This window comes from Sorex fumeus, unplaced genomic scaffold (genome assembly GCF_029834395.1).
Source record: "Sorex fumeus unplaced genomic scaffold, SorFum_2.1 ptg000042l, whole genome shotgun sequence".
Taxonomy (NCBI): domain Eukaryota; kingdom Metazoa; phylum Chordata; class Mammalia; order Eulipotyphla; family Soricidae; genus Sorex; species Sorex fumeus.
In genome coordinates, this window is record NW_026606099.1 from 2,919,089 (window position 1) to 2,934,792 (window position 15,704).

The 15,704-nt window shown below is 44.3% G+C and overlaps 1 protein-coding gene across 2 annotated transcripts in view; it reads right to left on the reverse strand.

The window, feature by feature from the left end:
• Positions 1–9,416: 9,416 nt before the first annotated feature.
• The window catches only part of USP18 (ubiquitin specific peptidase 18), a 55,877-nt gene continuing 49,589 nt past the window's right edge, over positions 9,417–15,704 (reverse strand). Inside the window, exons 9-12 of one of the 2 annotated variants that reach the window (XR_008793296.1) lie at positions 13,355–13,486; positions 12,013–12,079; positions 11,165–11,214; positions 9,894–9,947 (exon numbers count right to left, since the gene is read on the reverse strand). Coding sequence is in view for 1 of the 2 variants with exons in the window: in XM_056120157.1 (XP_055976132.1) it covers positions 9,902–9,947; positions 11,165–11,214; positions 13,355–13,486 (228 nt within the window). In the remaining variant the exon portion in view is untranslated. Of the gene's footprint in view, positions 9,948–11,164; positions 11,215–12,012; positions 12,080–13,354; positions 13,487–15,704 lie in introns of both variants that reach the window. The other variant, XM_056120157.1, reaches the window with a different exon arrangement.

Genomic DNA, 15,704 nt, shown 5'->3' on the forward strand with positions numbered 1-15,704 from the left:
GGTTGTCCAAAGTAGAAATGAGATAATAAGATGTTGTGGTGCGAATGCGGCCACGCGCTTCCGGGAGCTGAGTTTTATAGTCTCTGGGTCTTGGCCGTTGATGGGATTACACGGAGCCAGGGGGCCAGTTGTTGGGTGTGACCCCCGCCTACTGGAATTTGGAGGATCTGGGTGGAGGATGCTCAGCCCCAATCCGAGTAGGCTTGGAGATCTCAGCCCCGAGACCCGCATGCCTTTGTTCCTCTGCCGGTACCTTCATGTGTGCGGAGAGTGGTCTCAGCATGGTGGTGGCTGGTTCTGGAGGTCTTCGGCTGCCGGAGCCCTGGTCGGGGCAGGGAGGGAAACTCAACCCGCTCCCCTCCAAGGGGCCCCGTGAGGACAGCCCAGCGCGGGGGCAGGAGAATCTGCTAATAATAATAATAATAATAATAATAATAATAATAATGCACTGTAGCACTGTTCTCCCGTTGTTCATTGATTTGCTCGAACGGGCACCAGTAACGTCCCCATCATGAGACTTGTTGTTACTGTTTTTGGCATATCGAATATGCTGCGGGGAGCTTGCCAGGATCTGCTGTGTGGGTGGGATACTCTCGGTAGCTTGCCAAGAGGGATGGAGGAATCGAACGCAGGTCGGTCACATGCGAGGCAAATGCTCTACCCGCTGTCCTATTGCTCCAGCCCAATAATAATAATAATAATAATAATAATAATAATAATAATAGCGATAGCACACTGGTAGGGTTTTTGCCTTGCGTGCAGTCAGCCCGGCTGAGCTGGGTTTGATTCCTCCGCCCCTCTCAGAGAGCCCGGCAAGCTACCGAGAGTATCTCTCATGCACGACAAAGCCTGGCAAGCTACCATTTGCTTGTGTGTTTCTGGAAGCAGACAGTATTCATGATTTTCCCTGCTAAGACAAAGCCAGGCTCTGAGCAGATGTGAGGAATGCCTGAGTGCTCCCCGGGGGTTGGGGGGGGGCAGTCAGGAAGGGTGAAGGTGTCCAGCGTGGGCTAGAGGAGGACGAGGAGTCCTTGGGGCTTTTCCTAGGATTCAGGGTGTGTCTCTGCTCTGCGATGACATTTGCTGGGGGCCATGGTAGGATGGGGAAGAGGGGACAGTCAGGGTTGCTGATTCCAGCTGGGTCACTGGAACACCCAGAGTTCTAAAGCTCACTGCAGTTTCCAAACACTTCCTGGGGTGTTGTTTCCAAACTTTTCCTGCAGTACCGAGCTCCCATGAGCCACTGAGAGTAAGTTAACAATGGGTAGTGCCACATAGTGCAAGGCTCTCGGGGGACAGATACTTGCTCAGGGGGGTGCAGGTGCCTCCCTGCTGGGTTGTAGTTTGGGAGGAAGGCCACTGAGGGGCTTTCTCTCCCAAGCTGCAGCAGTGCCCCCTTCTGGCTTTGTGCATGGATGGGGAAGCGTACAGAGCACTCCTTCCTTGATGTTTGAACCCTGTGGGCTAGCTGGTGGATGAAATCTAGCTGCCCATCCCCAAAAATGCACCTGAGAGGTGGAGGAGCAGTACAGCAAAGAGGGCGCTTGCCTTGCATACTGTCTCTGGCATCCCTAGCATCCACTGAGCCCCACCATGAGTGATGTCTGGGTCAGGTCCTTTGTTGTTGGAGGCAGGTCTAAGATACAGGTATACCCAGAGCAGCAACCTGGGAGTTCTGCTCTTGGCCAGCCAACCTCACAGTCCCTGGGGCCTATGCTGAAGCAGAGGCCTGCCTCCATGCCAGCCCTGCTCTCCCTGGGGCCACTGCCAGCACAAAGGCCTGTCCTGGGCTGGCCATGCCCCCTCTGGACCTGCCACCTCTGGTCCCCCTCGTTGGACTTGCTAACCCCCCATATTCGACAGTGTACAGTTTACTGTTGAACAGTATATACTTGGAAAGTTGTACAATGTACAATGAAACTGTGCAGTTTACAGCTGGACAGTGTACATTTTATAGTGTACAGATGGACAATGTACAGTGTACAATTATACATTTTATAATTGGACAGTGTACAGTTGGAGAGTTAGTGTAAAATTGGACATTGTAGAGCTGGAAAGTGTAAAATTGGACAGTGTACCGCCTGATAATGTACATTGTACAGCTTGACAGAATTATACAGTTATATAGTGTGCAGTGTATATTTGGGGACTGTAAAGTTGCTGAGTGTACAGTGTCCATTGGACCATGTACAGTCTAAAAATGCAAAGTGCACACTTGGACAGTGTACAGTTAGACAGTCTACAGGCACTGTACAGTTGGACAGTGTACAGCTTGACAGTATACAGATAGATAGTGTACAGTTGCACAGTGTACAGTGTATGGTTGGACATTTACAATTGGAAAGTGTATAGTTGGACAGTGTACAGTTGGACAGTATAAAATGCACAGTTGGACAGTATGCAGTGTACAGCTGGACAGTGTAAGTTGAATAGTGTACCCTTGGATGGTGGACAATGTACAGTTAGACTCTGTACAGCTGGACAGTGTAAAGTGTACAATTGGACTTTGTACAGTGGAACCATTTGACAGTATAAAGTTGGACAGTGTACAGTTGAACAGTGTACAGTCTACAATTGGACAGTGAACAGTAGAACAGTTGGCTAGTGTACGGTTGGACTTGCACAATTGAACAGAGTAGAGTGTACAGTTTGACAGTGTAAAGTGTATAGTTTGATAATGTATAGTTGGACACTGTATAGCTAAATGTATAGTGGACTATTGGGCAGTGTAAAATGTACAGTTGAACAATGTATAGTTGGAATGTGTACATTGTACAGTTGGACAGTGTACAGTGTACAGTAATATAATGTATGGTTGGAAAGTATACAGTCGACAGTTGGATAGTGGACAGTTGGACACTGTACAGTGTACAATTGTATAGTGTAAGTCAACATTGGGATAGTGAACAATTGGAGAGTTAGACAGTATAAAGTTGGACAGTGTAGAGTTGGGTAGTGTTCAATGCATAATTGGACAGTGTATAGTTGGACCAGTATACAGTTAGATAGCATACAGTTGGACAGTATATATAGAGACAGTGTACAGTGCACAGTTGGACAGTATACAGTGTACAGTTAGACAGTGTATAGTGTACAATTGAACAGTATACAGCTCCACATGTAGTGCAAATTTGGGAAGTGTAGTGTTGGACAGTTTGTAGAGTACAGTTGCAACTGTACCATTGGACAATTTACACTTGGGACAGTGTAAAGTTGGAGAGTGTACAGGTACAATTGGGTAGTGTACAGCTTGTGTAAGTTGGAGAGTATACAGGTAGACAGTGTGTAGATGGACGGTGTACAGTTGGACAGTGTACAATATAGAGTTTACAGTGTACAGTTATACAATGTAATGTTGACAGTGCAGTGTACATTTGGACAGTGTAGAGTTGGGCACTGTAAAGTGTACAGGTGGACTGTGGACAGTTATGATGCTGGTAGACTCCACAAGTGTCTCACACTAGTCAGGGACGAGAGAAAGATGGGCCTTCTCCCAGTCCACCTCAGTTACCCAGGACCTGCTGGGAAGACTAGGACTGGCAAAGTCTGCAATGAGCCCCTTCTCTGCATGGGCCTGAGTCCCACCAGCTCCACTAGGTGGCCATCAGGCCATACCTGAAGTCTGTTTGGTGTTCCAGGCACAGGAGTTGATCCCCACCACCCAATTTCTTGGGGAGCCAAGAACTTAGGTTAGAGTGAGGATTTGCTCTTTGCAGGAAAGGAGAAACCAGTCCCAGGCATTACCCAGGGTTTGGGGAGTTCTTGAATCACCTCACACAAAAGAACTTCAGCAGTAGACAAGCAGTGAAGTAAAACAAATTTTATTTGGAGAGTTTTTGAAGGTGTGTGGGGGCGTGGGACAAGAGAGAGAGTGAGCAAGCAAATGAGAGAGAGAACAACAGACTCAAGAGAGAAAGCAAATTTCTCCAAGGGTGGAGAAAGTCCCTACACACACATGCCAGCATTAGATATGAAAGCATGAAAGCGTACATCTCAAGAGGGGAGATATGGGTGGTAGATGTACTTGGGTACCCAGTCACATGGGCACCAACAGCACATGGGCCGGGGCAGTATATGCGCTCCCTCCCTTTGTTCAAGGTGGCTTTTATAGAGTTTTTCCAAGCTACCCCCATGGTGTGGTCTTCTTTGAAACTCCTTTTCTTGACCTTTGGTCTTGCTGAATCTTCCCTCAGAGAGTGAGTTCAGCCTTCTCTGATCTGGGCTAGCTGAGGGTTCTCAAATAATTGCCTTCAGGCCCTTTCTGTAGGGAGGGGTCCAGTCTCCTCAGGACCTAGCTGGAGAAGATCTTTTTTTTTTTTTTTTTGCTTTTTTTTGGGGGGGAGGGTCACACCCGGAGATGCACAGGGGTTACTCCTGGCTCTGCACTCAGGAGTTACTCCTGGCGGTGCTCAGGGGACCATATGGGATGTTGGGAATCAAACCCGGGTCCACCACATGCAAGGCAAACACCCTACCCGCTGTGCTCTCTCTCCAGCCCCAGCAGGAGATCTTATCAGGTATTGTTTTCTGTATCCACAAGGTGGGTCAGACTTAGGACTGTGACTTTATTACTTCCCAGAAAGTACATCGCCATGATGTGGGGTGGGGGTGGGGAGCTTCCCTTATCTATCTGCCTAGTCACCCCGACTCAGTCCATCTCTGTCTCAGTGGGCACTCACTGGCAGCGAGATGGAGGAAGCCGCTGTCACCTCTTGGTGGACATGGTGGGAACTGCACCATCACTGCAGACAACAGGTTCGAGCTCCAGGTTCCTGGGGACACCCACTGGGCACAGCCATATCCTTCATTCCTCCTCTCCTGCCCCCCGCGGGGATTCTGAGGAACAGTGCTGTGCTGAAGTTGTACAGCGGGGGCGCAGACTGGCGCATTGGACAGCCACACCACCCTGGATGTGGGCGGATGGTAGTTGTTGCCCAGGATGTATTCTCAGCCGGCGCAGGCCAGTTGTTCTGCCACCTCAAGCCAGCCGACAGTGGGCACGGTCACTCCAGTCAAGTCAACTTTAGGCTGGGCCCTCCCTCCTCGGGCACTGGCCTGCATGAGATGCGGGTAGCCCTTGTGGAAAAACAAGCCCCGTCGACCAGACCAAGGTGGGCACGTTCAGGGACACGAGGTCCTTTGGAGCTGCGCAAGGAGGTTTGCGGCCACAGATGCCTGCAGCACCTCAGCCACTTCCTGAGGCCGGACCCCAGGTGAAGCCCACCCGCAAACCCTCGCCGCGTTCCAGGTGGGTATCAGACACGTCCTGCCCCTCGGGAGAGAGTAGGGCCCGGCGTGGAACTCTCGCGGGGCGGACCACGCGCGCTGCCCCTCGCCCCCACCTCGGCACGTGGTTCGGGACTTGGTGGGGTCTTGCTCTCCGATCTCTTCCCTGGCCTACAGTGCGCTCCTGGGAGACAGGCGGCGCACACCCCTGTGAGCTGTAGGACTGGACTACTGAGTCCGCACGGCTGCCCAGAGCTAAGTAGCAGAAGGCGTCCAACCTTTCCCGAGCCCACAGAGCGAACAGGCCTCTTCGACCCCATTGGGTGCCACCTGTCTGCGACTCAAAGTCTCTCTGACAACCCCTAGGTCCTAAGTGCGAAACCACCCAAGGGAGCCACTCCCGCTGTCAGGGGTCCTGTGCTCTGCCACCCAAGGTTTTTTGGTCCTGGCAGCGACAGCGTCCTTCTCAGACCTGTCTGTGCTCTGCAGGCAACCCAGCCAGCCTCCTTCCTCTTAACCAGCTGCCTCTTCCTCTTTCAGCAGCAGTACCGTCAGCATCCTCTGCCCATCACTCCCACCCACGTTCCCTTCAGCTAGCTGGGCCTCCCAAGTGGACTCCTGCAGCACCACAAAGTGTCCCTGGGCACCGGTCCCAGTCTGTGTCCAATGCTCTGTCTCTTTTTGCAGGGACCGTCTTTGAGGGAACAGGTGCAGTGGAGGGCCTTGAGGGCCAGGGGTGGGGAGGTGGAAAGCAGGAGCTGAAGGACTTGCAGTGACTCCCAGGGAGCATGGCAGCAGGGCCACCTGATTGTGCCAGCTCCTTCCCTCTGAATTGAAGCTGAGAGCCTTTCCCACAACATTGCCCGCTGAGAGACAAGAAGCAGTCACCTACTGCCACACAGGCTGTCTCAGAAGCTAGGAGGAGGTTTGGGGATGGTCGTGACAACTCAACCTGAGTTTCCCTCTTCCTGATTGTTTCAAAGTGCCACCTATGCACCACACACCAGCCCAGTCTTGCCCGGTCCAGCCCAGTCACCGCTGTGCAGCTCAGCTCATCCCACCCTTACATTCCATGTCATGCCATCCTATCGCAAATGGAGCTTTTGGTTCTCAAGAATCTCCTTCAGACTGGCTCCTCCCTTTGGCCTGTCAGGAATGGGGGTTGGAGGACCGACCGCTGCCTATGAGATGGTAGGAGGAGAGAAGGTTGGAATGCACCTAATTCGAATAGGGTGAGACTGCTTACGAGAGAAAGAGGGAAAGAGAGAAGAGAGAGAGAGAAAGAGAGAGAGAGAGAGAGTAAGAGACAGACAGACAGACAAATTCAGATCCAGCAAGGGTGCATAGATCACCTGGTGTCCAAAAACGCACAGAGACACAAAGTCATAGAGGACAGTCACCCTAAAAACTGATCAGTACTAATGCAGCTAAACTCAAGCTCACTCTTTCTGAGAGGATACTGCGTTTTTAGGAAAGTGAATTTTCTTCACTGATTTCAATGGGAGTTTCAATGTGTTGCAATGCAAGAAATAAGCCACCTTAGGTTTTTTGTTTTTGTTTCTGTTTTTAATTTTATTGAATCAACGTGGGATAGTTACAAGCTTTCATGTTTGGGTTACAATCACACAATGATCAAACACCCATCCCTCCACCAGTGCACATTCCCCACTACCAATCTCCCCAGTATACCGCCCCTTTCCCACCCTCCCCCTGCCTCCATGGCAGACAATATTCCCCATACTCTCTGTCTACTTTTGGGCATTATGGTTTGCAATACAGACATTGAGAGGTCATCACATTTGGTCCATTATCTACTTTCAGCACACATCTCCCATACCGACTGATTCCTCCAGCCATCATTTTCTTAGTGATCCCTTCTCTGTTGCCAGCTGCCTCCTTCTCCCCTCTGCTCATGAGGCAGGCTTCCACGTATGGAGCAATCCTCCTGGCCTTTGTATCTACTGTCCATGGGTGTCAGCCTCATGTTATGTTATTCTATACTCCACAAATGAGTGCAGTCCTTTTATGTCTGTCCCTCTCTTTCTGACTCATTTCACTTAGCATGATACTCTCCATGTCTATCTTAGTTTTAAACCCACAGCAGGCAGAAGATGGGCATTCTATGAGTGCAATCATTCAATGTCTGTCTTTCTCCTGCTCATTTCACTCATCCTGATACTCTGTATGTCCAAAGATAGACATTCTAACTTCAAGTGTAGTTCAAAGTACAACATATAATTGTAGTATTTCTAAGTTTTAACTCACTATTTCTCAGAGATATTTTATGAAACTGCATTTTTATGTAACTGCATTTTTCTACTGATTTCAGTGGGATTTTCCATGGTATTCAATAATAGGAACATGTGACCCTGCTTCTATAGAAAAAGCAGGTAGAATATGGAGATTTCTACTACAAGTGTTTAAAATATTACATGGAACACTTACGGAACACATGTGGGGCCAGAAATATAGTACAGTGGGTAGGGCGTGTGCTTTGCACCTGGACAACTTAGGTTTAATCTCTGGCATTCCATATGTTTCCTTGAACTCAAGAGTTACTCCTGAGTGCAGATCCACAAGTAACTCCTGAGCATCACCAGGTGTGGCCCCAAAACATCAACAAAAAGAGCAAAAAGAACAAATAAACAGAAAAGCTCTTGCTCACTCTTCATCAGATAAACTGTATATTTAGGAAGGCATTTTTTATTGGTTTCATAGCAGATTTAAAGTGTTTCACCCTAACTTGCAACACATATTAGGCAGAAGTTGGATAAACTCACTACAAATGCAGTTCAAGCAACTACATATAATATCAGTGTGCCTAAGCTTTAGCTCATTCCCCATTGATTTCAATAGCAAATTCAATATGTTGCAATATAAAAAAATTCTGAGAATGTAGTTTGATTGACACTTCAAATCTTTCATTTAATAGGCATAAAAATGTATATGTATTATTTGAGGGTGGGACTGTGCTGGTTGGTGACACCCAATTGTACCCTAGGCTTACTTCTGGCTCGTGGCTCAGAGATCACTTCTGTTGGGGTTCTGGTGTCCTGGATCAAATCCAGGTCAACTGCATGCAAGGCAACATACTTACCCATTGTGTCCTTACTTTCTGGTCCCATAATGCATGAGATTTTGAATGAATCATAAATGTATAAATGTACATATATTTAAATGTAAATGTGTAAATGTATTTAACATGGAGATGCTATCACCTACCTGCATCAACTTCCACATTAATATTAGAATCTCTTGGAACTCCTCTTTTCTCACTGTCCACATAGGTTCTTCCTTAAAATTGGGTTGAGTGCCTCTGAGAGTCTTTCCGTTCACCCTATCTCCCCGTTCCTAATTCATGTTATTAGCACTTAGCATATTTATATTACTAAAATACCACTCTTTTTTACCTCTTCAGCAGTTCTTGGTTAATTATTATGTAATAATTATTTATATTATATAGAAATATATAATTATAATAATTAATAAAATTATTTAATAATTACTAAACCATCGATGATTTATTAAATTGTTGATGATTTAATAATTGTAGCACTGTCCACTGTAGCACTGTCCTCTAGTTGTTCATCGATTTTGCTCAAGCGGGCACTAGTAACATCTCACAACAAATTGTGAGATTTGTTGTTAGTTTTTGGCATATCGAATACATCACGGGTAGCTTGCCAGGCCTTACCTCGTGGACAAGATACTCTCGGTAGCTTGCCGGGCTCTCCGAGAGGGGTGGAGGAATCGAACCCGGGTCAGCTGTGTACAAGGCAAATACCCTACCCACTGTTAAAGAACTTTAAATTTAAACCAAGCTTAGTTCAAGATCTACATGATTAGCTCCACCTGCCTTCCATATAGACCCATTCTGTTAACTACTTGGTTACCTGGTGGAGGTAGTTAAGTTCATAGATAACCTTGAACCTTACCTTTTTCAACCATACCTTTGAATATGCCTTTTCCTAAAGTGAACTATTTTCCATTTTATTTTTTGTTCTCCTATAAGCAAGAACTGATTTCATTTTCCTTTGAACTCCTATTTCACAAATCTTCAGTGTTAAAAGTTTTTTACTGAGATTCTATAATTTATAAAACAGTTAATGATGTAAATGATTCCAATGCCACACCCATCACCAGTGCCAAATTCTTTAAGTACTACCCATTAAAATGAAAACACCTTTTAAGAGAAAGAACTTTATTAATTTCGTGCCTCATGCAGTATTTTATGGAAAATAAATGATGAATACACGTCTACCAAATAAACTAGCAACAATTATGAAGCACTTGAGCCTTTATGAAACAGTTGAGCATCCCTAACTGTACTTTATCTTCTGAATGCCTCTCACTATTTCCCATTTACAAGTATCTGGATTATCTCAGTCTCAACTAAAGGACTGATGCTTTACATAACTGGGAGTATTAAAAACTCTGCTCCAGACAAATGGTCAAAAACCAGTGGTGGAAATATTGATCATTCTGACTTGTCGTAAACTTTGTCATTTATTGTTAAATATTTTGGTATTCACCTTTGATTATAAATAAGATTTAATTATTATGTAGTTTTTAATAGTGTATCTTTTCACTGAAAAGTCTGATAAAAGTGCCAACAGATCCAGGAATAGAAATAAAATTATTCTCTGCTGATCTCTCAAGGTCTAGGATGCATTCATTAGGATTCAGTCTTCACGTAAACCAGAAGATATGCAGTTTCTCTCCTAGAAGCAAAAATTACAACAGTATAGTAGAAATTACTCATACTTTAATTATAATTAGACCTTGTTTCATCATAGAACAAATGTAAAATTTTCTGAGTTGTTAGATCAAATCTTCACCTCAGGGAGGAAAAAAGTGTGTAATCTAGAAAAACAACTAGTTACGACGTTAACATTTAAACTAGTGACCGAAGAACTAGAAAGTAGTTTGACATATACAAAGCTGGAAATTCAATCCCTGTTACTACATAGCCCTCTCTCTAAAACCATTTAGTGATCTCTATCACTGCTAGGAATGACCTTTGAATTAATATATAGACAGATGATTCAAAGAGCTGGAGCACCCTGGGCATAATCCCCAGCACTGAATGGTTCTCAAGTGTGTCAAAATAATAATTATTTTATTTAAAACAATAATGATTTAATATTTATTATTAAAACAATAAATTATTGAAATAAAATAAATAAATAAATTATTTATTTAATTTATATAAATAAAATAAATAAATAAATTATTTTATTTCAATAATTTATTGTTTAAAACAACAATGATTTAATAATTATAAATAAGTAGATAGATGTTAACAAAAGAGGAGACAGAACAGCCATGCTGATGCATTTATGTGTTACCTGTACTGCTAAGTAGTTTCCCAAAGCTCACAACACCTACAATATTTACTTGCTAGCCATCTGAAAAGAAAATTTGCCAAACCCTGATCTTAAAACTGAGGGAATCACAGACAACCAGAAAGTGCCATCTGTGGGAAATATTTAGAATAAAGAGAAGAGAAAGATTAAAAAGTCAAGGATAGAAGAAGATTTTAAACCTAAATTTTACCTAATACATAATTAATTGTTAAATCATCAGTCTTGCTTCTCAGCTAAAATCATCTCAAATATTACTTTCAAATACTACTTTTGATTTAAAATGTCTTTCCAAAAATTTTTTTGGGGGGTGGGGATGCATTGAAATAGATATTGAAGGATAAGGCTGAACAGTCACTGTAGAGTTTTCCTAATATTTTTTCTCAAGCGGGCCCAGTAATGTCTCCATTATGAGACTTGTTACTGTATTTGGCTTATTGAATACGTCACGGGTAGCTTGCCAGGCTTTGCCATTCGGGCGAGATACTATCGGTAGCTTTCAGTTTCCTAATATTAGTGATAGTTAAGTTAAACAAAAACTCTGTAAGAACATCAGATTTCTACACTTCTCTTACCAGCGGTAGTTATGATCTCCAGAAGTGCAGCGGATGTCTTCCCAGGAAACCTGTAAGTACATAAATTAAATTATGCATCCAATTAGTATTTTGCTAAGTAATCAGAGAGTACAGGTTCAATTATGCCACCATTTGTTATCCCTCACTCCTTAGCTAAAACCCATCCCTAGTAATTCCCCAGATCATCTTGTAGTAAGATGTATATTTTCTCTTTTAAAGTTTTTTTTTCATTTTTATTAGTGAAACACCATGAGGTACAGTTGTCACGGTCACGGTCATGGTCCTCCCATTGTACATCAATTTGCTCGAGCGAGCCCAGTAACGTCTCCATCATGATACTTGTTGTTACTGTGTTTGGCGTATCGAATAGCACAGCAGTAAGGCATTTGCCTTGCAAGGGAAATGGCCGACCCGAGTTCGATTCCTCAGCCCCTCTCAGAGAGCCCGGCAAGCTACTGAGAGTATCTTGCCCACATGGCAGAGCCTGACAAGCTACCTGTGACGTATTCGATATGCCAAACACAGAGGTACAGTTGTAGACTTACAAATTTTTGTGCTTGGGTTTCAGTTATACGATGATCGAGTACCCATCCCTCCACCAGTGCCATTCTCCACCACCACTGATCCCAGTATCCCTCCCACCCCCCAACCCCTTGCCCCACTCTGCCTCTGTGGCAGGGCATTCCCTTTTGTTCTCTCTCTCCTTTTGGGTGCTGTGGTTTGAACTTAACTTTTGCTAAACTTTCTGTTTGAACTTAGCTCTAGGGTTCTAACCTTTATATTCTAATTCTTTTTTTTTCTTAAATTTTTTATTAGTGGAACACCATGAGGTACAGTTGTAGACTTACAAATTTTTGTGCTTGGGTTACAGTTATACAATGATCGTATATCTCATTCTTGATTTTCATAAATTTCCTACAGAATAAAGTTGCTGAGTAATGAACCTAGAATACCAGAAATCTAGACAATTAGCTAAGCAGACTTATATAGAAGGAATTTTAAACAGAAAAACAAACAAAACTGTAAGGAGTACACCCGCCTAGGGATGTGTGTTCGCGGGCTCTCCAGGCGGCTCTCTCTCACCACCAGCATTTGGTGCTCGATTGGGACAGCTGTAGGTAATGGGCAGGTGAAGGACACTGAGGACCAGACTGGTTGATGATTGGTTACCATTTATTCAACCTGATTAGTTACCATTTATTCAATCTCTCTTCTCTCCAATCTCACACATTCTTCCTTCCTTGTCCCTCATTCTTCCATCCCGGCTCATCTCTCAGAGCTGCATCCCACAGCCTGGGCTCTTTCTCTTCTTTCTTGATTCTGACCCCACTGCTTCTCTCTCTACCCTTACTTATATCTCTTCACCTTGCCCTCCTGGCCCATGGTTCACCCAGTCTGGAAGCATAAATAACTTAAAGAAGCCCTTCCGGAGAGCCCGGGCAAAATAGCTCTTAAGGTGTTTTCCTCCTTTAGTTATTTTTGCATGGACACAGTGAGAGATACATTGAAGCTTGTAGGGCAGCTCTCCTGGGAACATCTTGCCACAGATTCAGACTACAGTGGCTCAGGCCAGATTAATCATTCCTAACCTAAGTAGGGTCTAGATATATTTATTACTTTTTTGATCATGACAGCATCTGTCCATGACCAAGCTCTTATAATTAATCATTAGGCACTTTGGCCAGACCCATCTCGATGCCAGGGTAACACATAGCTCACTGCTTGCCCTGGGTCCATCCAGTCCCTCGTCAGGACTCTGCTTTGGGGGGTGGTAGAAAGTAAGGGCAGCTAAGGCTTAGGATGAGATAACAGATGCCCAGGAAGAAAATATCATTCGGAGTCAAATGACTCCCACATAACAAAAGCATAGCATTTGCTACTGTCTTCCTGTGCCCATACAAGAAGGACATTGCTCTGAATAAACTATACAAAGGACTCAAGGAGAAGAGAAAAATAATATATACATGTCAACAGAGCACAAAGAAGTTACAAATAAACACAGAGGAAAGGGAGCACTGTGATGGGAGCAATCCAATAAACCTAAACTACCTGAGGCTATGTTATCCTACACAAAACAAAACAAAAAACACCAAGAACAGAATCGCAATGTGTTTTGACTTTGAGAACCTATCTAATCCTGCACTCAGAATTTAATAGAGTTGATAGATTATTTGATAAATTGTTCCTTACCCAACAAACATTAGAATCATTGAAGCAGAACCATTTTTCATCCACAGAATTCCATATATAGGCACAGTAATGACCAAAATCAGCCATTCCCACGTGGGCAATCACAGCAAAGAGTTCATATTGCCCTCCAAGCTGTAAGGACATGAGGCAAAAAATTATTCTCTTATTATACTTTATTTTCTAAAGTAGAAACCATCATTTCATCAAGCAATTATTTACTGCCTACTCTTAGCCACATTGGCATTTCCAGAGAACTGCAAAACAGTCCTTGACCTAGAGAGGGAGAGACACAGAATGATCTCATATGCAGGATGAAAAGAAAGGGAAATAACAAATGTCCAAAAGCACTATCACTATCACTGTCCTCCCGTTGTTCATCGATTTGCTCGAGCGGGCCCAGTAACATTGTGAGACTTATTACTGTGTTTAGCATATCAAATACATCACAGGTAGCTTGCCAGGCTTTGACATGTGAGCGAGATACTCTCAGTAACTTGCCAGGCTCTCCAAGAGGGGCAGAGGAATCGAACTCGGGCCGGCCATGTTGGCCGCTTGCAAGGCAAACGCCCTACCCACTGTGCTATCGCTCCAGCCCATCCAAAAGCAATAGAAACAAAAACATGAGATCTTGTCTTCAGTAGGAGGCATGTCACTGGGGATAGGGACAGGGAATAGGATGGGGAGGGGAGGGGAACCCTATGACAATGGCTGAGGGAAGTGGCCACTCTGGAGGAATAAAGGGTGATAGAACATGGTAATGTTTTAGGCATAAAACACAATTGCAACAATATTGTAAACCATAATGCCTAAAAAGAAAAAGTGCCTGCCACAGAGGTAGAATGGGGGAGGGGAGGAAAGCTGGGGACATTAGGGAAGAGAAGTGAACATAGTCAATTAATCGGGAGAATAGTATTGGAAAATTGTATGCCTAATACTCATGCATAAATAACATTGTAAAAAACTGCCTCAATAAACATAAAAGAACTTCATAGAGAATAAGCCATAGTAGGGTGTTTGCCTTGCATGCAGCCGGCCTGGCTGACCTGGGTTTGATTCCTCTGCCCCTCTTGGAGAGTCTGGCAAGCTACTGAGAGTATCTCGCTTACATGGCAAAGCCTGGCAAGCTACCCGTGACGTATGCAAAACACAGTAACAAGTCTCACAATGGAGACATTACTGGGCCCGCTCGAGCAAATCAATGAACAACGGGAGGACAGTGCTACACTGCTACAATACATATCAGATGTACTAAGAGGGAAGATCCAACTTTTACCAAAGGGTTTGATATGAAGCAATCAGCTGAGGAAATGATAAGCTACTAGTAAAGGCTTCCCAGAGAAGCATGCTCGAACTGGTTTTAAAAGATAAAAGAAACTGATAAACAACTTATAGGATATGGTATACTTGAATATGTACCCAGAAATTGCAAAGGTTAGTAGCATAGTAGAGGAAAGCATATGAATATCAGGTCCTAGGTGCTTGCTCTTTATGTCATGTCCTCCTTTGAACATGTATCTCGCTTGACTCTGAATCTTTGCTTGCTTGCTTTTTACACTTTTTTTCTTTTTTTATTAGTGAAACACCATGAGGTACAGTTATAGGCTTACAAATTTTGTGCTTGGGTTTCAGTTATACAATGATCAAGTGCCCATCCCTCCACCAGTGCCCGTCATCCATCACCACGGGTCCCAGCATCCCCCCCATCCCCACCCCCCGTCCCATCCTGCCTCTGTGGCAGGGTATTCCCCCTTGTTCTCTCTCTCTTCTTTTGGGTACTGTGTTTTGCATGAGAGGCATTCATGTTTGGTTTATAGCATGCTTCTCCCACCCTGGGAGGGTCCTCACAACACCCTTTATTTGGTGCTCTCTTCTCTATCTGAGCTTCCTTTTAAACTTTTTTACACTTTTGAGGAGCCAATTTTCTTTCTTGAACACACATTTCTCCTGTTCTCTCCCATCACACCTTTCTAAACAATTTACAATAAAACTATCTTGCTTCAATGCTAAAAGTAGTCTATAGAGCAAACATGATTGCCACTCAGTGCCTCTCTTGCAAAACACAGTACCCAAAAGAAGAGAGAGAGAACAAGGGGGAATACCCTGCCACAGTGGCAGGATGGGACGGGGGTGATGCGGGGTTGGGGGGATGCTGGGACCCGTGGTGATGGATGACGGGCATTGGTGGAGGGATGGGCACTTGATCATTGTATAACTGAAACCCAAGCACAAAATTTGTAAGTCTATAACTGTACCTCATGGTGTTTCACTAATAAAAAAAGAAAAAAAGAAAACAAATACCACCAAATATCAGGTCATCACAACTACAGTAAGGAAGAGAAATAAAAAATTC